This window comes from Oryzias melastigma, linkage group LG7 (genome assembly GCF_002922805.2).
Source record: "Oryzias melastigma strain HK-1 linkage group LG7, ASM292280v2, whole genome shotgun sequence".
In the NCBI taxonomy this organism is placed as follows: Eukaryota; Metazoa; Chordata; class Actinopteri; order Beloniformes; family Adrianichthyidae; genus Oryzias; species Oryzias melastigma.
The window spans coordinates 32,662,746-32,690,106 of record NC_050518.1 but is presented as its reverse complement, the minus strand read 5'-3'; the positions used below and the strand labels follow the sequence as shown (position 1 = coordinate 32,690,106).

At 42.3% G+C, this 27,361-nt stretch overlaps 4 protein-coding genes across 8 annotated transcripts in view; 2 read left to right on the top strand and 2 right to left on the bottom strand.

The window, feature by feature from the left end:
- LOC112140864 (proteasomal ubiquitin receptor ADRM1) overlaps nt 1-1,844 on the bottom strand; it is a 14,846-nt gene extending 13,002 nt beyond the window's left edge. For 2 of the 3 annotated variants that reach the window (XM_024263881.1, XM_024263883.1), the window contains exon 1: nt 1,688-1,844. The gene's annotated coding sequence lies outside the window, so the exon portion shown is untranslated. Of the gene's footprint in view, nt 1-1,388; nt 1,562-1,687 lie in introns of those variants that run through there. The other variant, XM_024263882.2, reaches the window with a different exon arrangement.
- Nucleotides 1,845-2,062: 218 nt separating this feature from the next.
- Nucleotides 2,063-8,594, bottom strand: si:dkey-150i13.2 (mitochondrial carnitine/acylcarnitine carrier protein). Its single transcript, XM_036213003.1, has 9 exons — nt 7,478-8,594; nt 7,021-7,101; nt 6,818-6,945; nt 5,539-5,629; nt 4,600-4,717; nt 3,716-3,788; nt 3,539-3,648; nt 3,121-3,242; nt 2,063-3,040 (listed from the first exon to the last, which is right to left on the bottom strand). Exons 1-9 carry the CDS (start codon nt 7,631-7,633, stop codon nt 2,978-2,980), a joined length of 942 nt encoding a protein of 313 aa, XP_036068896.1. The 5' UTR covers nt 7,634-8,594; the 3' UTR covers nt 2,063-2,977.
- Nucleotides 8,595-8,649: 55 nt separating this feature from the next.
- LOC112140841 (mitochondrial carrier homolog 1) lies at nt 8,650-18,263 on the top strand. Its single transcript, XM_024263850.2, has 12 exons — nt 8,650-8,927; nt 12,507-12,588; nt 12,659-12,765; nt 12,987-13,031; nt 13,292-13,349; nt 13,477-13,528; nt 14,292-14,351; nt 14,427-14,520; nt 16,427-16,474; nt 16,547-16,614; nt 16,696-16,771; nt 16,844-18,263. The coding sequence occupies exons 1-12, from the start codon at nt 8,793-8,795 to the stop codon at nt 16,907-16,909; spliced, it is 891 nt and encodes a 296-aa protein (XP_024119618.1). The 5' UTR covers nt 8,650-8,792; the 3' UTR covers nt 16,910-18,263.
- A 666-nt stretch (nt 18,264-18,929) lies between these two features.
- The window catches only part of otud5a (OTU deubiquitinase 5a), a 20,349-nt gene continuing 11,917 nt past the window's right edge, over nt 18,930-27,361 (top strand). For 2 of the 3 annotated variants that reach the window (XR_002918269.1, XM_024263846.1), the window contains exons 1-2: nt 18,930-19,769; nt 21,703-21,796. Coding sequence is in view for 2 of the 3 variants with exons in the window: in XM_024263846.1 (XP_024119614.1) it covers nt 19,182-19,769; nt 21,703-21,796 (682 nt within the window). In the remaining variant the exon portion in view is untranslated. The remainder of the gene's footprint in view (nt 19,770-21,702; nt 21,797-27,361) is intronic. The other variant, XM_024263847.1, reaches the window with a different exon arrangement.

The window sequence follows — 27,361 nt, the reverse complement described above, 5'->3', positions numbered from 1 at the left end:
ACTAAATTGAAACTGAGGAATTAGTCCCACCCAAATTCAGCCAAGTGATCTAAAAGGTACACTTTTCATAGTATTTCAGATGTACTTTACTCAAAAAGTATACAGTGAAAATGCTTCATATTTTTAGAAGAAGTACTCATTGAAGTAGTAAGGAGGTCTGTTAAGGAATGGTGAAGTACTAAATTAAAACTGAGGTGTTAGTTTCACCCAAAGTCAGCCAATTGAATAAAAAGGTTACACTTTTCATTGTATTTCAGATGTACTTTACTCAAAAAGTGTGCAGTAAAAATGCTTCATACTCTCAGTAATAGTACTCATTGAAGTACTAAGGAGGTCTGAACAGGAATGGTGAAGTACTAAATTAAAACTGAGGAGTTAGAACCAACAAAAGTCAGCCAAATTATTAAAAAGTTACAAGTTTCATAGTATTTCAGATGTACTTTATTCAAAAAGTATACAGTAAAAATACTTCATACTTTCAGGAGTAGTACTCATTAAAGTACTAAGGAGGTCTGTGGAGGAATGGTTAAGTACTAAATTGAAACACAGGATTTAGTCCCATCCAAAGTCAGCCAACTAAATAAAAATTACACTTTTCATAGTATTTCAGATGTACTTTACTCAAAAAGTATACAGTAAAAATGCTTCAGATTTTCAGGAGTAGTACTCCATGAAGTACTAAGGAGGTCTGTAAAGGAATGGTGAGGTACTAAATTGAAACTGAGGAATTAGTCCCACCCAAAGTCAGCCAACTGAATAAAAAAAATACACTTTTCATAGTATTTCAGATGTACGTTTCTCAAAAAGTATACAGTAAAAATGCTTCAGATTTTCAGGAGTAGTACTCACTGAAGTACTAAGGAGGTCTGTAAAGGAATGGTGAAGTACTAAATTGAAACTGAGGAATTAGTTCCACCCAAAGTCAGCCAAATGATGTAAAGATTAGACCTTATATGGCATTTTTGATGTATTTTTTCTGAAAAACTATACAATAAAAATGTTTTATATTTTAAGGAGAAAATTTCTATTGAGGACTAAGTAAGTCTGTGTCGGATTTATAATGATTGAGATGAATTCACAGCCAGAATTAAACAATTTTATTTCACTAATACAAGAGATTTTGAGATTGATTCAAAAAAAAGTAATGCACAGTTTTTTCTAATAAACATCACATGCATAAAAAGTAATGTGAATGCGTTTATGAGCAGTAAAAATATAATGTTTTCTACGGAGTCTCCAGGATTTTCCAGCGAGCACGAACATGCTACCGTAAGTCTTGTATGAAACTCGCAGAAAAAATCCAATGAGGGCTGATTTGACCACGGAAAAACGAACAGCGGCTCACTTGACCGCAGTATTTCTCCGTCGGTACAAACGGTAAAACTTACGCAGGCCCCGACAGTTCAACCGTATTTTCCCGTGTTTCACTAGTACCGTTTGAAAGAACCCATTGAGTTTGATGGCAGACGGCCACTGCGTCACTTATATCTGTTTTCCTCGAGTTTCGTGTCCGAGTTTTTAAACTTGTCAAACGCGCCGCCGATGCTAATGTTAGCCGATGACGCGGCTAAAGCGCGGAGGCTAAAGTCCGTCCTGACTTCCCCTTCAAATGTGAGCATTGATACTTCACAGAGTTTTTTAAAGTCGTTACTGTGGAAAAAAAAGTCTACTACTAAAGGTTAAATACCTGAAGTCTCGTAGTTGATGATCTGTTTGTCTCCTGACAAAAAGACTAATCTTCTTTTTCTGTTTTAAAGTTCTATTTCCTGTCTCCACGTAAACTGTCTTCTTCGTAAGGAGAACTGTGAGATTCATGAAGTGTGACTCCACCTACTGGCGAGGAAGAGAACTGCTCGGGTGATGATAGTCGGTGCTCAGAGCTCACACATCCAGTTTCTGGGATCTCATGGAAATGTTACCATCCCGGTCAGGAAAAGGAGAATGAGGCTTAAAGCAGTGGATCCAGAACACCAGCACGAACCAGTTATTTATCATGTTTATGATCTAGAAAGTTAGTTTTAAATTATGACTTAATTTTCAATAATATTGTTCAGAGTTAACATTTTTTTTTGTAATTTACCTTTTTTTTGGTTTGGTTAATTCAATTTAATTTCAGTCTGTGGTTCCAGTGTGGGTTCAATTTATTCAGTTTATTTAGTTTTTTTTTTAGATAGATTAACTTTAATTGCAGACTCTTTTTTCACAAAAGCACACAAAAGACATAAATACACTTTTTATTTAATTATTACAAGGTAACATTTTTCCAAACTCAAGTTTTATTTCTTTTTTAAATTAAATAAAAAGTTTTATTACATCTATTTTTAGTTGATCATAACATCCTTGTTGTGATCAAGTATGGCTGATACAGCCAGATGGAGCAGAGATGGAGTTAAAGCCCACAGAGAGGAAACAGCTGATCAGGAGATGGAGACAGGAGTCAGTGACAGACTCCGCCCAAACCCTAAACACCCAACTGACTCCGCCCATGTTCTACTGTTTCACATCACACATAACAATGTCTTTATTCAAATAAAACCACAGATGTGTCACACACTAACAGGTTTAATAAGTAATGAGGTACAAACATAAAATAAAGAATGCTTCTTTCAGGTGTGATATCACGTCAACACCTGGAGGCGCTCTAGAGTAAGTAGTGATGGATCACATCATTGTCTCATGTTAGAGTCCCATCAGCGGTCACCCATGGAGCTGTGTGAAAGTTGTTCTCCGCATTTGACCTGTGGGAGTGGTGAGCTACAGACACAGCCGCACTTGGAAACCATTTGGTGGTTCAACCCCCCAATCCAACCCCTTAATGCTGAGTGTCAAACAGGGAGGCACTGGGTCCATTTTTGGTATGACTTGGTCAGGATTTGAACTCACAACCTTCCAGTCTCAGGACGGACACTCTAGAGGTGACGTTCTTCCTGTTTGTGGAGTATTTGGAAGTGTTTTGATGTGTAGGAAAGTTTTGGTTTCACCAGCGTGGTGCAGCCATGTCCAGTGCCTTCAACGCCACCTCAAACCCCAGAAAACAGGCCTAAGAGAGACGGGAGAGGACAGCAGCATGGGTATGTGCACGAGCTCAAGCAGAAGAATGCATCTCTACACAAATGTTACCGCGTTGGCTGGAAAGGCTCGTAGGAGAACTGCACTGAACCCCTTGTAGAGCCCCTTGGGTCCTTCTTCACGCAGCAGTGTTCTCAGGACGTCCCACAGACCGCCGTATCGACCATCTGCAGCTGAAACAAGTCCAACCGACATCTTTTGGGGTTCTTAGTTTGCAATAACTGTAAGAACTGTGTTTTAGCTGAAATTCATTAAGGACATGAGGATGTTTTTGGAAGAATAATACATTCCTGGTCCCAAAATAACTCCATAAACATACTACACAGGGTCACAGCGATGTAATCCATCCACTATTTCAGGAGCTGCAGCACATGACAGGAACATGCATAAACTGGATCTTATTCTCTGTTTCCCTCCGTGCTCAATGGTCTCCTAAACTCTGGAGCTTTGTAAAGAGTTCTGCTCAGACCTGTCTGGAAGTTGGACTTGAGGACATCTGGGGGAAGAGCGACTGTCCAGTTCAGAATCCCTGCAGCCCCACCAGCCAGTAAAATGTTGGGAGTGCTGAGCTGAGAAACACTGCAGAGATCATCGGTTAGACCAACAGGGATCCAGAGATCTTTAGGCTGTAGAAGTCGTTACTGACCTTTGACCCACAGGTGTGAGCGCACCTTTGAGGTATTCGTATGTTAAGAAGTACAGACCAGTAGAGGGGACGTCTGCAGAAGGACAGAGAGAACAGATATCAGCTTCAGGCTGCAATAGCTTTTCATCCTCCTCCTATAGAGACGGCGGTTCTGTGTGAACAGACGACCACAGATCTGTTTAAGCATCACCTCTGGATCAGCAGAGCTTATGCTTTCATCTAAAGCTACAGAAGGACATGCTGGCACTAATACAAACCTCTGGAAAACACATCATTTTTATAGAATAAACTGAGCTGTCAATAAAAAGTCTTGGATGATTCCTCAGTCCAGACTCAGAATGAATAAACGCTGCAGCACTGAAGGTCTGTTCAACTGGAGATTGGTTTGGAATTCTCTAAAATAAATCAAATACAAAACACACGGCTGAAAAGTTTTTTAAGGAATAGAAACTAACACGTTCATTTCAATAACTGTGATTTTTAATGTAGTACATGATGTCCCTCACGATTCAGGCATCAGACTAACATGTTTTTATATATGAATGATGAAAAAACGGATCTTAATTGTGAAAAAGTCAATCAAAAGTTTAGGAAGTAAAATGTGGTTTAAAAAATGTAAATTACTGTTTCTCGATTTGGAGAAAACTAATAATTGAGGAAATGCAGCACTACAACTTTACTTATGTCTCAATTTAAACTGTGTCTGGATACATTCTTGGGATAAAAGTTAAGATGAAGTTCTCATGTGGAACATATAAAAAATAAGTTTCATCTCAGTGTGATCATTTCAAAACGGTATTTGGAACAGCAGATGAATGTGCTGCACGTCTTCATCTGTAGATGGTAGAAAGGCTCAAACACAGACGAGCTGGAGTGACTTGAACCTCTGATGAGAGTCAGGACGGTTCCTCTGTAGACGCCGTGGATCCCACGGTCCTTATACAGCTTGAAGGCACAGTCCAGCGGGCCTGCATACCTGGACTCTCCACTTCTGGATTGAACCTGGACATTAAAAACTGGGATGTCATTTTCTGCTGCTTGTTAATATTTATGTCATAAAGTTCATAATAGTTATTGTTGTCCCCATGCTTGTTCAGTACGGTGGCCCTGAAGGGTCATAACACTGCTTTTATTCTGACATGTATACCTGCAACGGAATAAACATTCATTACTTCTGAAGACTTTACGACCTTGACCGCTTCTTGTGTATTCCCGCCGCAGCTCATCAACTGTGATGTAACTTCCTGTTAGCTTCTTAGCCCGATGGAAATTTCAGAATAAAAGCAGTCCAACTTCCATTTCAGCCCAGTCTCAGTAAAATGCATACATATGCCACGATTTGGGAAATACCATGTATAATATACGCCAAAACCGGTTTTTGCGTGCATATAATACGTCTTAAATGTGTTTTCCACGTTTGACACGTCCCCTGGTGGAGGCGTGAGCATCACAGACACCCCCAAAAACGAACAATTTGCTTTTCTAACCCTAACCATAACCGTAATCCTAACCTTAACCAGGAACGACGTCATTTAGAAAAGAGCCGGAGGATTTCTGACCACGTGATCAAAACCAAACCTAAAAAGTCGTGTATATTGTACGCCGGCGCAACCTATTCTCTACCATTGCGTATCATATGCACGCAAAAAGCATGTTTGGCGTATATTATACACGGTATTTCAGAGTGCAAAGTCGTGTCATATGTACGCATTTTACTGTGAGTGTTGTCCATTTTAACATAATGTGCTGTGGTGTGACCCTTCAGGGCCACCGTAGTTCTGGACTGTAATGTGTCCAGAATCGGAGAAGCCCACTGTCAATACCTGAAGCAGACACTTGATTCTTTCTCCTGGTGCAACAACCACTGTGGTGAATGTTCCCGCCAAACAGCCTGACAAGAATATCTGACTGTGTCTGAAAGGAACCGGGTGACACGAAGAAAACTGGATCAGTTTCACGACAGATGAAGAGGTTTTGTTTCAACATAACAAACAAACAGCAGCTATTTTTATGAATACAAACTTTGATGAAAACAGTTGAAGATGTTTTTGGTGTTTTTAACATCATTTGTGGCATTTTTCTTGAGATGAAAACTTGTATTTCAGAGTATTTCTAAGAGCAGATGAAGAAATGCCGTTTGAATACGCTTGAAGCAGAGACGTAGGCCAAAGTCTCCCTGCTCCGCTACAGCCACATCATCCACTGTCAGACAAACAGATCCATGAACGTCTTTGTTTTCCTCGTCTGAACTGGAATCTGGATCAGAACTGGACGGCTGGATAGAAATGATATTCCTCACCGTTTTTGTTGCACTGCTAGTGTCAGATTGAGGGTGTGAGGGGCTGTAAGCTAGCAGGGGAGCATAAATACAGAGAGCTCAGTTATGGCTGGAGGAATACAGGGTCTAGAACCTCGGCACAGAATGGGTGGTGGTTTCAGGAACCATGACGTGTTACTATCAGCTGTGTTGTCACATGTGTGTCTACAGAAGCATGAAGGTACCAGATCCTGCTTTAGGACATCCACCTGAGTGACGGTTTCTGCTCCAATCGCTGTAAGGATCGCTGGAGTATTGTGAAGAAAGAGATGAGAGACGGAACAATGTTTTTTAAGATTTTAATCACAGGTAGATATGTAGCCTTAAAGTGCCACCCCAATCATCGTTTGATCTGTTATTAACACTCATTATTTTGTGAACCTGAGCCTTTTTTTGGGTCTGAGTCTCTGCCTGCTGATCCGTGACATTCTGTTCACATGATCTCCTGCTAGCTTACAGCCCCTCACACCCCAACCTAACATTGGTGGTACAACAAAAACGGTGAGAAATATCTCTATCCAGCCGTCCAGTTCTGATCCAGACTCCAGCTCAGACCAGAAAACAAAGACGTTCATGGATCTATTTGTTTGCAGGTGGATGATCAGAAGGGGGCGGAGCTTGAAGACTGTGGCTTAGTAGTAGTTTCTACATCACAAAGTAGATTTTTTTCAAAGTTTTGATCTTTATTCATGTCCTCCGTCCTCAGAAAAATGCCACAAATTGAAAAAGAAACCGTTTTCATCGGAGTGGGTCTTTACAGCTGCAGCGTCTGGGGGTTCACTCACGAAAGGGTCGTTTCAGGGTCGCTCTGCTGCAGCCGTTTCCCCAAACCAAAGCTGAGGAAGCTGATGGCCATCATGGGGGCCACACATGCCAGAGGGGCCCCCATACCTCTATAAAGACCAGCGATGCCCTACAGCACAGAACAACTGTAAAAACAGGGTTTTAAACGTTAAAAAACGTGTCTGGAGCAGGACTCTGCTTTTACCTGTCTGACCACAATGTGGCAGAAACAGTCGTACACTCCAGAGTACAGAGCCGAAGCTCTAGGCTGTGTCTGCAGGATGACCTGAGGTTACCAGGACAGAGGCAGAGCGTTGAAGGAGGACGGTTGACACGCTGCTATGAGATAAGAGGAACACCCGTCCACATCTGATGCTGCGTGGAGATTAAAGGCTGTTCGCTGCTGTTAGCTGACACCACTCGCGCCAACAATCACATGTTAACATTAGAAAATAAAAGCCTTTCTGCCAAAATATGTGATGTTTGAGAGTGTGATAAACTGTGGTTATTTAAATGCATAAAAATGTGTCATCATAAACAGTACAAAGGAAAAAAAGGGTTCATCACTTTTTATTAACTGACTATAATTAATTGTAAATTATTTAAAATATTTTTCCGTATCCTTTTATCATTTTCAAGCACTTGTAGATTAGACATCTGACCTTGACGGTGTCGAGTGGATGTCCAACCAGCAACAAGCAGGTTCCCCCGACCCCTCCAGCCACAAAGTTCTTCAGGGGAGAAACTTTTGCCTCTTGCTTCATCTCAGACGCTTGGAGTTCAGGACTCCCCACATGCACTGTTGTGTTCGGGCGCATGGTGGGCGGGGTCTTCTCTTTCTAAGGAGAAAGCATCACTAAACAAGGTTTACGAGTGTTGAGGAATCAGAGAGGGGACCGGAAGATGCTAGAAGACGAGAGGATTTAGCTGTGATGGAGTTCTCCAGGCTCTGCCTGCAGGGAGACGGTTCGTGTATTTATAGAAACATCTCTGGATTTATTGTCAGATAAAAACTGTCCTGTGAAGTGTCAGTTCAAGCCCAGACAGCTGATGTGCTTCATCCATGGATCAGAGCTTCATCTGCTTCACCAGAAGAACAGAGATGTCCTCAGAGGACAGTGAAGGTCAGAGCAGCAGATCATGTGATGCATCAGAACTCTACAGAGAAACGTGTCGGTGTGTTCAAGCTGAAATTGGTCAGAAATGTGTTTATCCTCAGGAAGTAGATCACAGAGTTCAGGATTAGCCGATATTTGAGGTCTTATTGTTTCTGTTCCATAAATCCAGCTGCACCACACGGACGACCCTGAAGTTTCCAAGTGCTGTCACATCCAAGAGGTTGTGCACAAAATGTTATTTTTCAAGGTTTTAGTCATTCACAACTAAATATTTCAGCTCAGTTAGATGTCAACATTTCCTGTTCTGTGACACGAGATTTGAAGAGTATTTCAGATTGAGAATGTTTGTCTAAAAGTTGTGGGAGAAGCTGCACAGACATGTCATTTATCATTCTGGTGCATCTTTTCTTTGGTTATAGCCATGATGGTGTTAATGTCTGTGTGTGTCTGTTTCCTTTAGAAGAAAACGTGATGATGACCTTCATGTTGTGTCCACCTGGAAGGATCCCCAAGTTGACCTACTGCGCTTCTAGCTGGTACTATTTTGATGTTTTTTTTCTCCTGTGTGTGTATGTTCACTAATTTGTATCAATCCCTGTAGGAATCAAACCTGACTGCACGAGATTGGAACTCTTCTCGCGTGAGACCCCGCCCACTTGTTTAAGTTCCGCGTGCTGATAAGAGGCTGTTATTTGACCTGATCTGTGGTTCGGATCCGGAGAACGAACATCTGCGTTTTTAGTGACTTTTTCTGTTCGTTGAAAAACCACATCCGGTCGTCTTTTAATTTGAAATCTGCAGCGGAAGTTCGACGGTGAAGTTCTCGGTGGACGGGAAGCGTCAGTGTCCTTCACTCGGGATGGAGCCGAGCGAGCATCCGGCCGAGCCGGACCCCGCAGCGACCCCGGTGAAGGTGGACGCGGCGGTGCTGCTGCTGGTGGCGGGGGTCACCGCCGCCAAGCACCCGCTGGTCTACGTTAGACTGCTAATCCAGGTAGCCGCTGCTGCTAACACGTCCCTGCGGGGGGCTGCTCCCGACGGGCGGGCGGGAAGGGGCCGTGGGGAGCGGGAAGCACCGAGGTGGAGTTGGATCGATATTCGGTGGAGCGGGAAGCACCGAGGTGGAGTTGGATCGATATTCGGTGGAGCGGGAAGCAACGAGATCGAGTTAGATCGATATTAGTCAGACATCCGCTCTGTTTATGGTTAGGGACCGTCAACAAGTCAACAAAACCGTTTTAATAACTTTTACGTTTTTATAGCTAATTGGTCCAAATCAATCTAGAATAATAACATTAACTGAGATCTTAAAGAAACTTAGATTCACTTTGGATGTAATTTCTATTTTTTGTCAGTTTTTACTGTAAATTATAATTAGATTTCAAGACTGATTTGGACCAATTAGGTATAGGAACTTAAAAGCTATTTAGAAAAACGTAAAGATTTACAGTAAAAAACTGACTAAAAATACAAAAAAGCATCCAAAGTGAATCTAAGTTGCTGACCCTATAGAGCTGAGTTAATCTTATTATTCTAGAGTGATTTTGAACAATTAGATATAAAAACTTAAAAGCTGTTAGCAGTGCTGGGCGATAGAAAAGTGTCTATCGTCCCATTTCTCCTCTATCGTTCATATCGTTGCTAAGCTAATTTGATCAATTATTACGCCAAACATGTCATTCAGACCCTCCAGGATTTTTCACGATTTGTTGCGCATCCTGCAACTTTACTAATCTACCGTGACGACAGTCATGGATGACGACGCAGCTTCCTCTGACTCCTTACCGGGAGCCGTGCTCTTTTATTTTCTCTCTGACTTTGTTCTCTTCAAGACGCGCGTGAACGGTCAGGGTGGTGGCGGTTCGCTGTGCGCAAACATGCATGCGGGGGAGTGAAGGTTTCCTGAGCACAAACGTGCACGCGGCCAGGTGAAGGTACCTTGAACACAAACGTGCGCGGGGTGGGGGTGCAGGTACGGAGCGATCATGAGAAAAAGGCAGAGAGACTCTGGACATTCTGAACCTTTCCTCATTCTGTGGAGAACACGGAGATCTGAGGATTCATCTGATCATCCTGTTTGTTTAAGTTTATAATTTTTAACTGGAAAATGTAATTTATTCTAAAGTATGTTAAAATCAACACACAAATATTTGTGTTATTGTGAGCAGAGAGGACCAAAAGTTCATTTTGTGTTTCACAGTTCTGTTCAGGTTAAATGACAGCACAGCAACATTGTATATAGTGATGATGAAGTATTTTCATAGACCATCTGTCACAATAAAGAGTTGGAATATGAGAATGGGAAGTTTATTTCATAATTAACATTTTTTAGGCGCTTTTCAAAACAATATTGTATTAAAAACATCCCAACTTTTGTGGCAACGTTTCACAAAAGCTGCCAAAACATCAGGCATATTTTCAGAGAATAGCTGAAAATATGATTTATTGTTGTATATCGTGATATAAAATATTCTATATCGTGATATACATTTTTTTCCATGTCGCCCATCACTACCGATTATGTATAAAAGCTTAAAAGCTGTTGAGGAAAAATGTGAAAATTTACAGTAAACAATTGACTAAAAATAGAAAAAGCATCAAAAGTGAATCTAAGTTGCTGACCCCGATAGATCTTAGTTAATGTTGTCATTCTAGAGGGATTTGGACCAATTAGATCCAACAATCTAAAAGTTATTGAAAAAAAAAACTTTTATTTGTAGACGGTCCCTAAACATGAACAGAGTGAATGTCTGCCGAACATTCAATATCCAACTAACTTCACCTCAGTCCGCCGCCGGATGCCTGTGAGCTCCGCCGCCGCCAAAACTGTATGGCTAAACATGGAAACAACCGGAGTGAGGAGGAAACGGCAGCCCCACCGTTTGGACCACAGATAGTTCAAATTCATGGAGTTAAATGAATAAATTAAGCGGTTTTGTAAAAACAGCCTTTGCTAGCGGTTCTGGTTCGGCTCGAGATTCCCGCCGGAGGAGTATGGAGCTAAACCGGGGCCAATTTTATTTGAAACTCAAATAAATGAAATGGAAAAAACTATTGGTGTTACTGGTCCTATGCAGTTTGATCATAGTGTTCTGTAGGCTTAAGTTCGACCCATAGACTGTATATAAGTGGTTCCACCCACCAGAGTCATTTTATTCCAGCATAAGGACATTTTGCCTGTATTTAACTCAATAATTTGGCGTTTTGAGCCGGTTAAAACGGCGTTTTGGACACGATAAAACTCTGATTTTTACACCCGTCTTGGGACAACATCAGACTATGATAGTACAGACTAAACAGAGATTTTCAGATGGTAATTATTACAGTTCTCAGAGTCAGTGAACGCACCAGGACTGAAGTCCCCCCCCCTCATCGATCTCGTTAGCCCCACCCCAACGCGCCACAACGGGGCCAAAAGTTTTGTAACTAAAACTTTCAGATTTGCAACAAAAAAAAAAAATTGAAAGTGAAAAATATGTTTTGAAATTGAAATTTTGAGTTTTGAAACCTGAAAAACAGAACATTCGAAACTGAAAATAACTACGTTTATTTTTGAATTGCAAAAAGTTTTTTACATTTATATTTTTTTTGACCAAACACTAACATTTTTTTCAGGTTTCAGATAATATTGGCCCCGGTTTGGCTCCACAGAGGAGCTGCAGCCACAGCTGGAGGGTTGCATTCAGGGACGTGCGCTGGATTTTTTAGGGGCTCAAAGTTGGAAAAGGGCAGAAAAAAAAACTTTCTTTAAGCAATATGGAATAAATAAAACTAGAAAAGTTGCATTACCTGCGATAATGCTAGTGGGAAAATTCTAGTAAAATTGCTTAAAAATCCTGATACATGCCAGTTTTGAAAGTGTGTTGCTTAATATTGAGCCAATGTCCAAATCAGCCCAAAAAACCTTTTCAACCCGTTAGTAGACGCCAAATTAGTCAAAAAGGTAGCTCCTTTACCTAAATACTAGCTAAACTCCAAAATAGCCTAAAATTTCTCAGTAAACTAAATTAGCCAAAAACGTTAGCATGTTGCTAAAATAGAAGCTAAACTCCAAATTAGCATAAAAAACCTCAGTAGATGCCAAATTTATGGAGAGAAATAAGTATTACCCTGACTGACGCATGTATAATTCTTAATTTGTGCTTAATTATGGATCTGTGTGCATATTCTTGATTCGTAACTCCTATAATACATTTTGTGCACATGCACTAATTAAAATTAATTATTTAAAATTAATTATTTAAAATTATTTATCACCGATTAGTCGACTAATTGGAAAAATAATCAGTGATCAGTTGACTACTATTTTACGCGTAAAGAAAATGTAAGAAATTCAGTGAAAGGCAAATTCTTTGATTGGAAACTGATGAATAGATCTGGAAAACTCTGGTCAGAAATCCCATCAGACGTCTGAGAAAGACGGCCCTCCTGGCGTCGAGGTGAACCCGGAGGCCTCAGGGTTTGCTGGGAGTTGTGCTGAAGAGGCTCTTCCTCCTCCTCATCCTCACCGGTCTTTGAAACCCAGCAGAACTTTTCCAGAAGCAGCCGCTCACCTCCGTCCTCTCGGTTCCAGGTCGGTCATGAACCTCTCCCTCCCACCGTGGGCACCATGTTTGGAAGGAGGGTTCTGTACCTGCCCGGCTTCTTCTCCTACGGTGAGTGAGCTGAGTGGACGCCCCCTCCTGAGGCGGAGTCTAGAGCTGCTGAGCGATGCGTTTCTTTCAGCTCGGCACATCGTGAGCGTGGATGGGAAGAGGGGGCTGTTCCGAGGCGTCTCTCCTTGTGTCCTGTCCAGTCTCGTCTCCACGGTGGTCAGAGGCAAAACCAAACAGGTGAGGCTGAGGACAGGCCGCTGATGCTGGCGTGAAGAGTGACACTGCAGTGGTGGTTGAGGTCGGCGCCCTGCGGTTCTCCTGCTGTGGATCATGTGACCATCACTTTGTAGAAGTACTGCGTAAGAACTGCTGACATAACCACCTGGGGGGTGGACCACACCCCTCTGATTTGGGTTCCCATAGAGATTTGAACTGAGAGGAAAATGTTTGTTTGTCAGGTGAAGAAGGAGGAGCAGACCTCCCTGAGGAGCGTCCTCAAAGAGGTGAGAGGTCAGCACCTTCAGACAACCATAACCACACTCAAGTTTGCTGGAAGGATTCTTTTCTAAAACTACAATAACGTGGTCTACTTCCAGTTTACTGTTCGGGTACTTATAGAGATAAACCTTTAAGTTCATGGGGGGGGAGTAAACTCGGGTCATTGCTGTTGAGGACTGTGTGGGGGTCATCGTTGGGGTCACTGGTTCAACACGCTCCTGAAGGTCTCGTGCTTACGGTTGGTGGTCTTCGGTTGTCTCCTCAGACCTCTCATGAGATGGTCGTCCAGTGCCTGTCCAGACTCGCCACTCACCCGTTTCATGGTACGTCCTGCTGCGCGTCTGATCCGGTTCGCTCAAACATGTTTCAGCGTGCACGGATACGTGCACTCCGTCATTCTGCTCAGTTCAGATGGAGCCCTCCTCTGACCTCGCGGTGTTTCTCCTGCAGTCATGTCCGTGCGCCTCATGGCCCAGTTTGTTGGCAGAGAGGTCAAATACAGGTAAGATTCTTGTGTTTCTGAACCAGTTATCAGCTTCAGCGCCGGCTTGTTTCTGCTGAGAACATTGAAGTCGTCCACGGTGAGACGTGTCTCTGTTCACACTGATCTACCTGACAGTGCGGAGCTGAAACGTGCACGGCAGCAGAACTGATGCTTCAGCTGCATTCACGGCCTCCACTGTTTGTGCTTCGGCTTTTCTTTAGAATGAAGACTTTCCATCAGCGAATAGCTCACTTTAGTGTCACTCAGTGGCCCCGCCCCCTTGGCGTTCCAAACAGGAAGTACCTGCTGGCTCCAGGAAGCCAAAATCTCATAGACTTCGATCAGGGGCGGAGCTAGAATATTTTATGTGGGGGGCAGAAGACTTTGAAACGCTAACATCAGAGGCCAGATCAGAAACACACTTTAAAGGATTTAATTCATCTCAGTGATTAATATCAAAACAGAAGTTGTTGTTCAGACTGAGATTACTGATGTGAAGCAATTATCAAAAAATACAGATGTGAGTGCTGTGAAAGTGAATGTGTTAATGCACGAAATTAGTCAAAAAGAATGAGCATGTTAATAAGGGTAAAAATAAACATTCTACAGGTTTTCCTGTAAGTTATTCAAGTTATAAACTGACCAATCAGATGCCTCAAGGAACATAAATGGTCTAAGGTTCAGATTTTGTGTTGCCTGCTTCCAGTGGTGGGGAGGGTGGTTGTCATAGAAACGTGCTGTCCCCACAGCCGCTCACCTCTGTGTTTTCCTCACATTCCAGCGGGATCTTCAGCTGCGTGATCCGGATCTTTAAGGAGGAGGGCCTGTCTGGATTCTACGTGTAAGTCTGACTCCGTCTGCGTGTTCGTGAGTCTGAGCTGCGCAGTCGGACCTGGATGTGTGTGTCTGCTCTCAGGGGTCTGCTGCCCCATTTGCTGGGAGAAGTCCTCCTTCTGTGGTGCCGCAACCTGCTGGCTCACTTCATCAACAGCTACGCTGTGGACGAGAACGTGAGTGTGGTTGGACGCTCGCAGGTTCACAACAGGTCCATTTCAACAGACCTTACCAGCTGTAATGTTGGTCTAATTTTCAGATTATGAGTTATCCAGATTAAAAGTGGCAGCAGCAACAAAAAGAATAAAAAAAGCATTTCTAACTCACACTGGAGTTTAAGTTGCATTTTTGGGAGAAAAAAAATCAAAACAAGAATGGAGATTTCATCCTAAAAGGCAAATGATAACTAAAAAAGTTGCATCACTTGCGTTAATGCTAGTGTGAATGATTTTTGTTGAAAGTGGTTCAACTTAATTTAATTGCTGCAGGGATTTACTAAAAATGAAGAAGCTATTTGCAAAATGTTCAATTTGCTAACAGACTGGAAATTTCGTTAAAGAACTATGAAATAGTGCTGAAGTTGACCTAAATTTCTGAAAATTTTGTAGTAAAATTGCTTAAAAATCCCTAAAAGTATTTATTGTGTTGCTTAAATATGAGCTAAACTCCAAATTAGCTAAACAAAACAAAACACAGATGTCAAATTAACCAAAAAAGGTAGCTCGTTGCATAAATACTAGCTAAACTAAAAAATAGCCTAAAATTCCTCAAGAAAACTAAATTAGTAAAAAAAGTTAGCATGTCGCTAAAATAGAAGCTAAACTCCAAAAGCCTAAAATTCACCAGTAAGCTAAATCTGTCAAAAATGTTGCTAAAATCGAAGCTAAACTCTAAATTAGCCTTAAAAAAACATTAGATCAAAATTTGCCAAAAAACGTTAGCATGTTGCTACAATTAGCTAAACTTAAAAACTAGACTAAACTTCCTCAGTAAACTAGTCAAAACGTTAGCATGCTACAATAGAAGCTAAACTCTAAATTAACCTAAGAAACCGTCAATAGATAAATTAGCTCAAAACGTTAGCATCTTGCTAAAATATTGGGTAAACTAGAATACTAGCCTAAAATTCATCAGTAAACTAAATTATTCAAATTTTATCATACTGGTAAAATTGAAACTAAATTTTAAATTAGCCTTAAAAAACCCCAATAGATAACAAATTAGCCAAAAACATTAGCATGTTGCTAAAATATTTGGTGAACTTCAAATCTTTTGAAAATTACTATGAATATATTTAAAGGCTTGTTGCTCTTCTACTTAAAATGTTGACATTTGAAGACTTTCTCATTTATTTCCTGTGAGGCATATTTTGCTCAATATTTCAAAAACTATAAAGTTAAATACCAGCAGTAAATCCTAAACAAGGTTTTGATACCCAGATTGTTGAGATCGCTGAAAGAGTGATTGAGTTTTACATGCTGAGAAAGGAGCAGGATCACTATAGGGTGAAGGATTATTAAACATTCACACAATCTCACAATAGATGACAATTATGGACTGAAAATGCAGCCGTCACTACTGGAACAATTCAGCTTCACGAATGAGTGATTAGTGCAGCACATGAACAAATATCCTAAATACATAAAGAACATTCTAAAAAGTCAACCAAACTCTCTTCGGATGACTGACTCCATCGCATCGATTCTACCAAACCTGACGTAGACGGAGCAGCACTTCTTCTCTCGCTGTCAGTAGTAAACGCTGACTCACCTACAGCACCCTCTAGTGGTTGTTTGAGAGAAGCACATGTATGTCACACCAGAGGATAAGTCAAAATATGCAGAAAAAAAAATAATAATATATATGTGTATAATATATGATTTATACCCTGAAAACTTCCTTAACTGTCATTCCTGCTTTCTCTATGTTCGAAAGCAGTTTTTTTGTTTTATTATGGTAAGAATCGTGTAAAGAAATTCCCACTTCTGTTGAGGTTTGACCTCAGAGGACAGAACAGGTCATAGAGTACAAACAAGCCTTCAGGTCTGCTCCAGTCCCAGTCAGCTGCTCTCTGTGTTTCAGTTGGGTATGGCCTCGGTGGTCAGGAGCTACACCAAGTTCGTGATGGACGTAAGTTTGGGGCGTCGGCTCACGCTCTCCGGTATGTTTACGCTCATGCTAACGGCGAGCTTGCTCCTGCAGATCGGGGTCGGCCTTCTCATGTATCCGTTCATGCTGGTCGCGGACGTGATGGCCGTCAACAACTGTGGGTGAGTGCTGGAAACGATCTGGGGGGTGGGAGTGGCTGCAGGCGGGGCCGCTGCTCTCTGACGGTTCTGCTGTGTGGTCAGGCTGGCTGCTGGCCTTCCTCCGCGCTCTCCTGTCTTCAGATCCTGGCTGCACTGCTGGAATCATCTGAGTCAGAAGGTACCGTCTAGCTGCTGCAGAGAGTTTCAGGTGTCCTCCTTTAAAACTGATCTGTGCACCCCGCCCCCCCAGGGTCACCTCTTCCGGGGGTCCAGCCTCTTCTTCCGTCAGGTGCCTGTGACCTCCATGCAGGACTGACATCCTGGCCTCCCACGGGATGCTCCTCCACCCCCAACCCCTCCCAGATGCAGCAACATTCACGCGCGCCAAAGGAGTTGTGGTTCCGGGAGTCCAGGAGGAGGGGTTCAAGGGGGCTGTGGGCGGAGCTGCAGTGTGAAGGGGAGGGGCTTACAGGAAACAGCCATGATTTCTCTCAAATTGTTGGAATAGTTTGTCCCTTCAAACTGCTGTGTCTGTGCGTCTGTTCTGAAGACACGAGGGTTTGATTCCCGTCTCCTGTTAACATCAGCAAAAAATGATCTGAAGTTCTTAATCAGTTATTGATTCAGTTATTGATCTGTTGATGCTTCAGTAATAAGGAGACTGGAACCAGTCAGTTTAGCTTTTAATATTCTAATCTGCTGTTTTCTACTTTTTTTAAATGGTTTTCATACAGAGGATTTATTTTATTTATTTATTCACAATTTCAGTTGAAAATGTTTTTATGTAAGACATCATTTAAAAAACACGGTTTTAAACTGGAACCACAAATTGCAGAAAGGTCAAATGTAAACAAATGTCATTATTTTAGGTTCTTCAGAGGTGAAAACATGAGCTGAACCAACACTTTACAGAACCTTCTGAGGACAAAGCTGCAGGTGCGTGTCGGTTCCAGGTGGTTCACCCGTTAACGTGAGGCACCTGGACACCAGAGGATCTGGGTTCTGCTGAGGACCAGGCTCAGATTGGTTCTGTTTGACGGGACAAACCAGGCTCTCAATCTGGTCTGTTGTGGCTGAGGCTCGGTCAGGCTGTCTGCCTCCAGAATCCACTTCCTCCAGACCTGTTCAGCAGGTGAATCTCCACATTCAAAGACGTGATCAGAGCTGTAGAAGTCCATGTCAATAAAGCAGCCATGAAGCCAGACACGGTTGGACTCCATCCTCTCTACTGAACAATGAAGAGGACAGAAGATCCTCACTGTGTGCAGCACACCCTCATCGGGTCAGACGTCCAACTACAACCAACAGTTGAAGAACCTTTCTGGAGGATTTCTTACAACATCCCAGCAGGAGCCACAAAGTCTGATTTCACCCTTTAGAAGACACCGATTTGTATTTATGGCTTTGTTCCTATCATGGTAAATACGGATGTGTTTGTTTTATCAAGCATAAGCAATACAGAAACGTAAAGAGAAAATAGTCTTTACTTGACTTTCTTTCAAAATAAAAGACTTCCTGTACAACATAAAATTGCCTCAGTACAGGTAATGTAGTTAGGAGTGAAATGTCAGCAGTGATGACAAACACACACAAAACCACATTTGTGGTCCATCTCAACCAGATATTCATAAAATTCTAAATAAAAAATAAATAAAACAAAATCTAATTAAGTGGCTCTTATCGTGTTTTTCATATTTAATATCCTTGATTTTTTTTTATTCAAAATGGAAAGTGCACCTTAAATTCTGGTTGCATGTATTGACTTCAGATTGATTTTTAGTGGTAAACAGCACTCAAACATCTGTCAAAATCAGTTTTGGTAAACTATGAAGCCAAACTGCTTGATGTATTGTTAGTTAATTATGGGTAATGTAGTCAGGAGCCTGGTGGAAAGAGCTGAAAACGTTTGACTTTTTTGCTTGGACCTATAAGATAAACCTAAAATATGCAACTTTATCAAATTAAAAATATTTCTTTACCCAGAGAGCCACAATGGAGGGCTTGGAGAGCCGCAGCAAACCCCTGGTCATCAATCAGAATCTCATACAGTGTCAGGGGGGGAAAAATCATGTTTCAAGTATTCAAGAAAAATAAGGAAAAATGAAGCTTGTAGTTCAGTCTGTTTTATGCCAAATTAAAGTGAAAATGATCAAGTTCAGACCATTAGAAGTACAGCTGAAGGTAAAAATATTGTGTTAAATAAAAACAAAGGTTGTGATACGACCATGTTTGCGTCGGAATCGCTGTTTTTCTGACTTTTAGTAATCCATGTGGACTCTCGCGGTAAATGGCTTTATGGTCACGTGACGTCCAAAGTGCCCTCGCAACCAGGAAGTGACGTCGCGGCGCCGTCAGGCTGTGTTGATGTTTTGGAGAACGGGAAGAGACCCGATTTGTTTTTGTTTAACTCGACGTCGAATAAAGCCCAGCGGCCGCTTCTTCGGCTCGTTTCGGTTCGTTAAGGCTCTTAGCTGACGGACTGCAGCCTAACGGCCGGTCCAGGAGGCGAGCAGGCCGACACTTTTGACTGAAAACGGGAGGACTCGCCGCTCCGACCCCCTCCCTGCTGCCTTCACGCTCACTCCACCATGACAATTCTACCGAAGAAGAAGCCCAGCTCCGGGGTGGGCGTCCCGGACCACGCCGATGACAGCGACCGACGAAGCGGCTCCGACCCGCACCAACACTCGCACTCGCACGCCGGGCGAACCGGCGCCCGACCCAGGGCTTCACCTCCGCCGTGGTCATACCAGAGCGCTCCGCCCTCCTCTAGGGACGACAGGCGGAGCATCGAGGCGAGCTCCCGGCCGCAGCAGGCCTCTCCGCCGCCCGTCGGCTCCGTTTCCCCCGTCGGGCCGGGCGATGGCCGGGACGGCAGCGGGGGGATGGTTGCCGGCTCCCGCGGTGAGCTCGTCGTGTCCGCCGGCGGCGTCGGTTGCGGTGGAGGAATGGGGAGCTGCTGCTCCGGGCCTGGGCTCAGCAAGAGGCGGCGGCAGGCTGGCACCTGCTCCGGCGGGGTGGTCGCGGCTCTGGCCGGGGGAGGCCAACCCGGAGTGACCGGACCGGGCAGCGTCGGCTCCAGTCAGGACACAGAGGACGGAGCTGGAAACAACAGCGAGGACGAGTACGAGAACGCGGCGCGGCTGCAGTCGCTGGACCCGGCCACCGTGGAGCAGGTAGGAGCTATCGCCGGCTGCTAGCAGCGATGCTAACCGGATGCTAACGCGGCTCCGGCGGGAGTTCTGGGAGTCTGGAAAAGGCGTTTATTGTGTTCGAATGGGGCAGCCTGGTTAAAAGAATCGCTCACATCATCCCCGTGCAAACATCACATTGTTTTAGCTGAAGTACCACCACTTTCCAGAAGCACCAGGTAACCATAGCAACGCGTTTTACCTCCATCAACCAGAGGGATGGTTCACCTGGTGTATGGTTGGCAGGTGTTTCTTCCCTCTGAGAGAAAGGTTTATATGTCACTCTCAAACGTTTATTAGATCAAAACCTTTTGTGTTTAGTCAACCCAAAGACAGACGGGTCTGTGGGGCGCCCCAAGGCTCTGTCCTGGGCCTCAGGAGAAGGACAGCATCATTCTGCTGTGTCTCCTGATCAAGTGATGGATGGCGGGAACTTCCTGAATGTCATTCAGCACAGAGTGGAAGTTTAGATTGTTGGTTCTGAGGCTGGCAGGATCAGAATAAAGCAGCTCAGTAACCTTTATAATCCCAGTCCAATCATCTTGTTTATTTATTTTCTAAACGTTCCCAGTGGTGTTTTAATTATGATTATGTTGGTTTTATTACAATATTAAAAAAAAACCTGTGTCCCACCATAAATAAGAAATACTTAGAAATCCTGTTTTGAGCTGAATTTTCTTCATTTATGTTCTCCATCATCAGAAAAATGCAACCAGAATCATTTAAAAACTTTCATTGGAGTTTTTCATTGGAGTGAGTTTTCAGTGACAACATGAGGAAGTTTGGGGTGATGCTGGATGCAGATCTGAGCAACAAAGAAGGTATTTCAGCATCTTAATAGACGCTAGTGTCAGACCTGTTGTCTCAGTGCAGATATATTTAATACATTTATCTCCTGACATCAGTGTGTGGATTTGTGGAGATCAATATTTTGATATTTTGAGGAAAGATTTTTGTATGAAGTTTTTCCACTGCAAACCTCGGATTGGTCGTTTCCTCTTAAACCTTTAGGTTCCTGAAGCCGAGCTCTTGCAGCGTCTGTCTTGACCTCAGCGGACGACCTTGAATGTTGACCTGCACACGGGAGGGGGTGGAGGGGGTGGAGGAGGCTTCAGACTGGGTTAACTGGATTCTGATAAAGTCCTGTTCTAAGACCCACCCCAGTGAATATTGGTGTTTTTGGCATGTTCTGGTAGCATCTTTCTGATGATGGAAGACATATTAAGAAAATGAAGTTTAAAACTGCATTTCTGAATATTTCTTTATTTTAAATTGTTGAGAATCAGGAGCAGATAAAAAAAAACTATTAAAAAAAAAAACTATATAAAAAAAACATATAGTTGTCACGTACAAACTGCAACACACAAGCTCTCTGCTCCACTCTGATTCACTTTGAGACAGATAGATCCATGAACGTCTTTGTTTTCCTGGAATCTGGACCAGAACTGGACGGCTGGATAGAAACCATATTGATGCACTGATGATGTTGGCTTGAGGTTGTGAGGGGCTGTAAGCTACAGGGAGAGAGTGTAAACAAAGATTTCATGAGTGTGAGGTAACTTCACACCAACAGTCCCGCCCACAGCTCAAAGGTGATGAACTTCTGCCGCTCTGCAGAAACTAGGTTTTAGAAAAAAAATTGGACTAAAAATGATGTAATTATGAATAAAAGACACTAGGAACACTTTGAAAATAAATGAAAATGTAGTCAAGAGTGTGAGTGTAAAAGTGCATCAACATTTACTCTAAACATGAATTAGATCTGAGAGTTTAGAGCTGCAGGTTTATCTGAAAAACACAATTCCTGGGACTTGCTCATTAGAGGTCAAAGATGATGGTTTTCCAGGTTGTTTTCTGTTTTTTCCTGTCTTGTATCCACTCATGCAAACACTCGACCTTACCTCACGTGTGTGTTCAGCAGGAGCACTGGTTTGAAAAAGCTCTGAGGGAGAAGAAGGGATTTGTCATCAAGAAGATGAAGGAGGACGGAGCGTGTCTCTTCAGAGCTGTGGGTGAGTGTCCGACCCGGCGTGGGCGAGTGTCCGACCCGGTGTGGCTGAGTGTCCAACCCAGTGTGGCTGAGTGTCCGACCCGGCGAGGGCGAGTGTCCGACCCGGTGTGGCTGAGTGTCCGACCCGGCGTGGGCGAGTGTCCGACCCGGCGTGGCTGAGTGTCCGACCCGGCGTGGGTGAGTGTCCGACCCGGTGTGGCTATCGACACGCCGGTCCTCTGAAGGCTGCTCTCTGTTCTGAAGTGTCACAGTGGAGTTTGTATGCTGTATGATGCTCAGTTCATTGATTGATGTTTCCATGAGTCAACCAGATCGATCTGTTAATCCAATCCACCTGTGCCATTAAAAATCATTTCAAAATCAGATCAATTTCATATCAATACTGGAAAATACCATCTGGATTGAGGTTTATTTTACTATAATGTAATAACTATCACAGTGGACAACAGTCATGATGCAGCAGAAAGTGACCATCAGTCTTTGAATGGATCAAAGTCATGTGACCATACATTGTGGGAGAATGTTCTAATCATGATAATTCTGACGTGGAGAAACATAAACTTTGTCAAACTCAAATGTGAATGGATCTGACATTCATTCATTTATTTATTAACACATTTAAACTAGAGTGGGAGGACAAACCCCTAGAGATGGAACATCTCGTCTTCAAGGAGGTCCTCCATTTAATAATGATAATAAATGACAGACCTGATCTTAAAGAAATACGAGATTCTGGAAACCTCACCTGAACTGCTCAGTCTTTATCTCTGAGTCTGCTGGAAGTTTGGATCAAGATGTTCTGGATCCACTGATGATTGTTTTAATAGTCGACTAATCATCAGTTATTTTTTTAATTAGTCGACTATTCAGATCATACGTACACTTGGTGTGAACACACATCTTAACCAGATGTTGCATTGGTCACTTTTTTTATGTTTTCCACTTTCAAGCTCCGTTAGCGTGTTGTTATGCTATCCGAGTCTTCCTAGAACTTCCTGTGACATCACTACTGACCTGGATTAGCACTCCGGCGCACGTGTGTCAAAGACCATGGCAGACGCCGCATTAGAAAACGTGCACTGGAAAACGTGCACTGGAAAACGACGAATCGATGGTTAAATCAGTCAACTGTTTTAATAGTCGGGACTAATCGACTAAATGAAGGATCCACCGGATCCATTTTAGATCAGTGAATCGGATCCAATCAAAATGAGGAAATATCGACTGAATCGGATCAACAACCACAGATTATCAATGGAAACGTTTGAATGAAATGTTACACTCCTAGTATTTAGCAAAGTCATTTATTCAGTGGTTCATCACATGACTTATGAAATACCATGAAAACTCTATTATTTAAAATGTGCTTTAAAAAAAACATAAATAAAACTTGGTTTAGTGTTTTTCAACCAGTGTGCTGTGAGAGACCGTCAGGTGTTCTGAGGTAAAAACATCTCCCATCAGCAGGATGTCACCTCTGTGATCATCCAAACAGGTCCTGGTGTAACGCTGAGAAGTTCTGAATATGAAAGATCCTAACCGACGTTTTTCTTTGTGTTCGTTTGATTCTGTTCCAAACGCTTTGATCAGAGAGTCTGTTCTGTGATTTATCTGCAGCTTTAGACGATTTCTCTTATTTTGTTAAAGTCCGACCCCTTAAACCGTCTCTACCAATCAGGCTTGGAGGCTTTATCAACACCTCATCCGCCTGACCAATCAGACGTGGTTCATAAAGTTTAACAGAAATAACATTTAGAGGTGGTGTTCCTGCAGGATTCTGTGGAAAAAAGACTTAAAATAATGAAGCTTAAAGACGTGAGAGCATCAGCACCACCAGTGTTTCACTACATCTCCCATGATGCATTGGGTTAATGCAGTGTTTTCAACCAGTGTGGCGCGTGAGAGATGTTCAGGAGTGCTGTGGGAAATGATTCATTTTCTCTGATCTAAAAACATTTTCTATCTCCAGGAGATCAGCTCTGTTTTCATCAAACACGCCCTGATAAACACGGAATAGTTCGGATATGAAAACCATCCAATACTTTTTTATTTGTGTTCATTTGATTCTATAACAACGTTTTGAGAAGAATGATGGTCCCGCAATTCAGCCACAGCTGTTTTTTGGAATAGTTCCGCCCCTCCAACTGTCTCCACCAATCAGTCTTTGAGGCTTAATCATGTCATCAGTCTGACCAATCAAAGGTTGTTAATATCCTTATTTCTTTGTTGAAACGTGTCTCATAAAGTCTCACAGTCCCAACAAAAACAACAGCTAAAGCTCGGTTTAGCCGTGTAGCTTCCTGTGGGATTTGGTGTCAGATCGTGGAAAGAGTGAACGAATAATGAGGCTCAGAGACGTCAGTCAGTTTGTGCACTGCATCTCCCATAATGCATTGGGTTAAAGTGACAGCACTTCTGCGGTATTCTACTAAAATAAAACTATTTATTCACCTAAAAATAAATAAAACATTTTTTTGTTCAAGTTACATTTTGAATTAAGACAAAAAAATTATGTTCAATTGTAACGTTTGTGTTGTTACAATTGAACATAAATATGAATATAATGAGTATATTGTGATCATATAATTGTTCTAAAATTATAGTTTCTCTGGCACAAAAATGTAAATAAATATTTTTTTAAATCACTCTTTGGAAAGAATATATTGTTTTTTTAAGGTCACATAAAATTGCATATTAATAAAGTCATTAATAAATTCATAAAGAAAAAAACAACTACTTCAGCAAATTTTCAACTAATTTAGTTGAAAATTATTATTGAAAACTATCATAACTTTTATTAAAACATTTAAGAAAAACAGACGCAACTTCCAGCTTTTCTGCCTGAATTATCACAAAAATTGTCGTGAGATTGTGAAGAGACTGAACCTCAATACAGACTCCAGAGTCTAACCTGCTTTACATGCTGGTGTGCTGCAGAATTTTTGTCATGGAAAAAGTGTAGCTTGACTCAAAAAAAGGTTGAAAAACTCTGGGTTAATGTGACTGAATATCTACACTTCTGTAATCTTGAAGAAAATAAAAAACAAATCTGTTACAAAGCACAACAAACATCGAACGGTTTGATCAAACAGTTTTAAAATCTGGACGAACTCAGAGGAAAACAGTTTATTTAGTTTCTAGATAGACAGTTCAGTCCTCCTTTAACATTGGAGCAGAAAATAATAATCATCGTCCAGAGATCCTGAGTTTGATCAAACATCTTCATAACTGAAGCAGCTGCTGTTTTTAATTGATAAAACAGTTTCAGACTTCAAGCACTTTTGAAAAATGTCAATTTAGGTTTAACTATAAATAATGACAACATCAAAGGAGCAGGGTTGAGGTGAACAGACAAAATTAAACCATTTATTCTCCCTAAAAGGAATAAAACATTTTTGTCACTTTTTGAGACCATTTCAGCTCCCTGCAGTTCCTCTTGTCCACAGCAGGGGTCAGTGTTGCTCTGCAGAACGCCTCATCAGAAGTTTAGACGTGAATCTTCTCAGACTGTTAGGAAGAGGAGTTGCAGTGATGATTCTCTGGACTCTACATGACTTAAAGTATTTTCTGCATCGTGCTCTCTGAAACTGAAGCTGAACTTCACAGTAATCCTCATTTCAGTCTCATTTAATCAGCTGTAGGAGATGTGAGAGCAGGAGTCTGTCTGAAGAGGCCTTTGCTCTTCCATGGGGGTGATTAGTATTGCTGACATACTTTTCATCTGCCACAGCGCCATCTTGAGGTTTGAATCTACAAAACTCAGCGCTCTTCCTGTTTGAACCTACATGTTTTCAGTTAAACTTCCTCCTAACTCTCGACATGATGGTGCTGTTTGCTAGTAGGACTTGATTTGAGCTGCTTTGTGAGTCTGTGTGCATGAGGGTATGTGTGTTTGTTAGCCGCTCAGCGTTTATGCGACAGTTCTGGTCTGCTGTGAGTTTCAGGGGCACTGAAGCTTCGTGAGTGAAGAGTGGGACAGGAAGTGGGTCGCAGGTTCTCACCTGTACCTTTGTGCTCTAAAACAAACCGCTACTTGTTGAGCTTTTTCAAACCGAGACAGCTCGAGATGTCTTCAATCACTCAAGCTCGCGCACAACACAAAAGTAACACAATCGGTCTGCAGAATCTCGTGCTCGTAGTCCAGATCAACCAGTATTTACTTTTTTTTCAGGGCCCATATCAATTATTAGTAGTCAGGATACAAACACCAACGATTGACTTTGTTTATTCCAAAGAAACAAATAATAAAGCAACCGAGCAGCTCCTGGAGGTGATGGAGAAACAGGCTCAGCAGCATCTTTTAGTGGTTTTCAGTTCCTGAAACTTTCAAGGTAAATACAGTAAAACTTCAACATCGATTAGATGACTTATCTTAGTGATACGCTGAAACAAAAGCAAAAAGATCTTTGTTAGCGTGATATAAAATGTAGATAAATAAATTGTTTCTTGAAGTCTGTCAAGTGAATCAGGGGTCTCAAAGTCATTCGCTCCGGGGGCCAAAATCCAAAACCCAGCTGAGTTCGCGGGCCGAACAGGATCAGCATTTACTGAATACTCTGTAGAGGGTTGACAAACTGCTAATGTGAGGGCCTTCACTGGTGTGGGGCCGGATCAGTTTCAGGCTAACAGAGAAAGTGTTTTCTGTCTGTCATTGATGCTAACAGTGTTAGCAAACAATCTCAAAGTCAGATTGGGGGGGGGTAGTTTGGGGACACCTGCTGTAAAATCACATTGATCGGGTAGATGGTTGCAGTTATCAAAGAGTCGCGGGCGCCATCTCCCATGTTAAAGGGGTAACTGGAAGGTGAAGGGGCGGGGTTTAGAAGCCGACGAGGGTTTTGACATGATCGTTGTTCTGACACACCTACAGTTTTGTAATCATTTTTATGTTCAGTCATGACACTGATGAGCTCCGGAATGTAAAGGATGTTTGTACAGCCGAGTGTCTGAATCCTGTCAAACCTGTCCGGATGTGGAGCGAAAATAGACTCAATCCGATTCATGTGTGGAACTCTTGATCTGTATCTCATATAAAATATCTTGTGCAAAAATAAAACAAAATTATGAAATAAAACAACACAATTTCCTCATGTACAAATTCAAATGACAACAGCTTGAAACTAACTATACAAAAATATTTAAAGATGACAAAATCGCTTGTTACACAAATCCACATTTATGCTCAAATCTGATTTTTATGTCTCCAAGTGATGCGTTTAAATGCTGCTAGAATGCTGGGTCATCAGAGTTTTAAACCGATGTATCTGTTTGATAAAGGGAGAAAATGTCGATTTTCACCAGATGAAACGATTATTACAAATGAAGAATTATGGATCAGACTTTTTTCTCCGTATCCGAATGGTCCTCTGGTTCGGTTCTGACAGAAGAACCTAAAAATGACCGTCACCGTTTCTGATCTGACTTCAGAACAAACTGGTTTCTCGCGTTCCAACCTTCACACAGCTCGTCACGCCGTCAGCTGACCGGACTCTGACGTGCGCCAGATCCTCCTGGTGGATTGATGTTTCTGTGTTCTGGTGCAGTTCTCCTCAGACCCGCTGTGTTC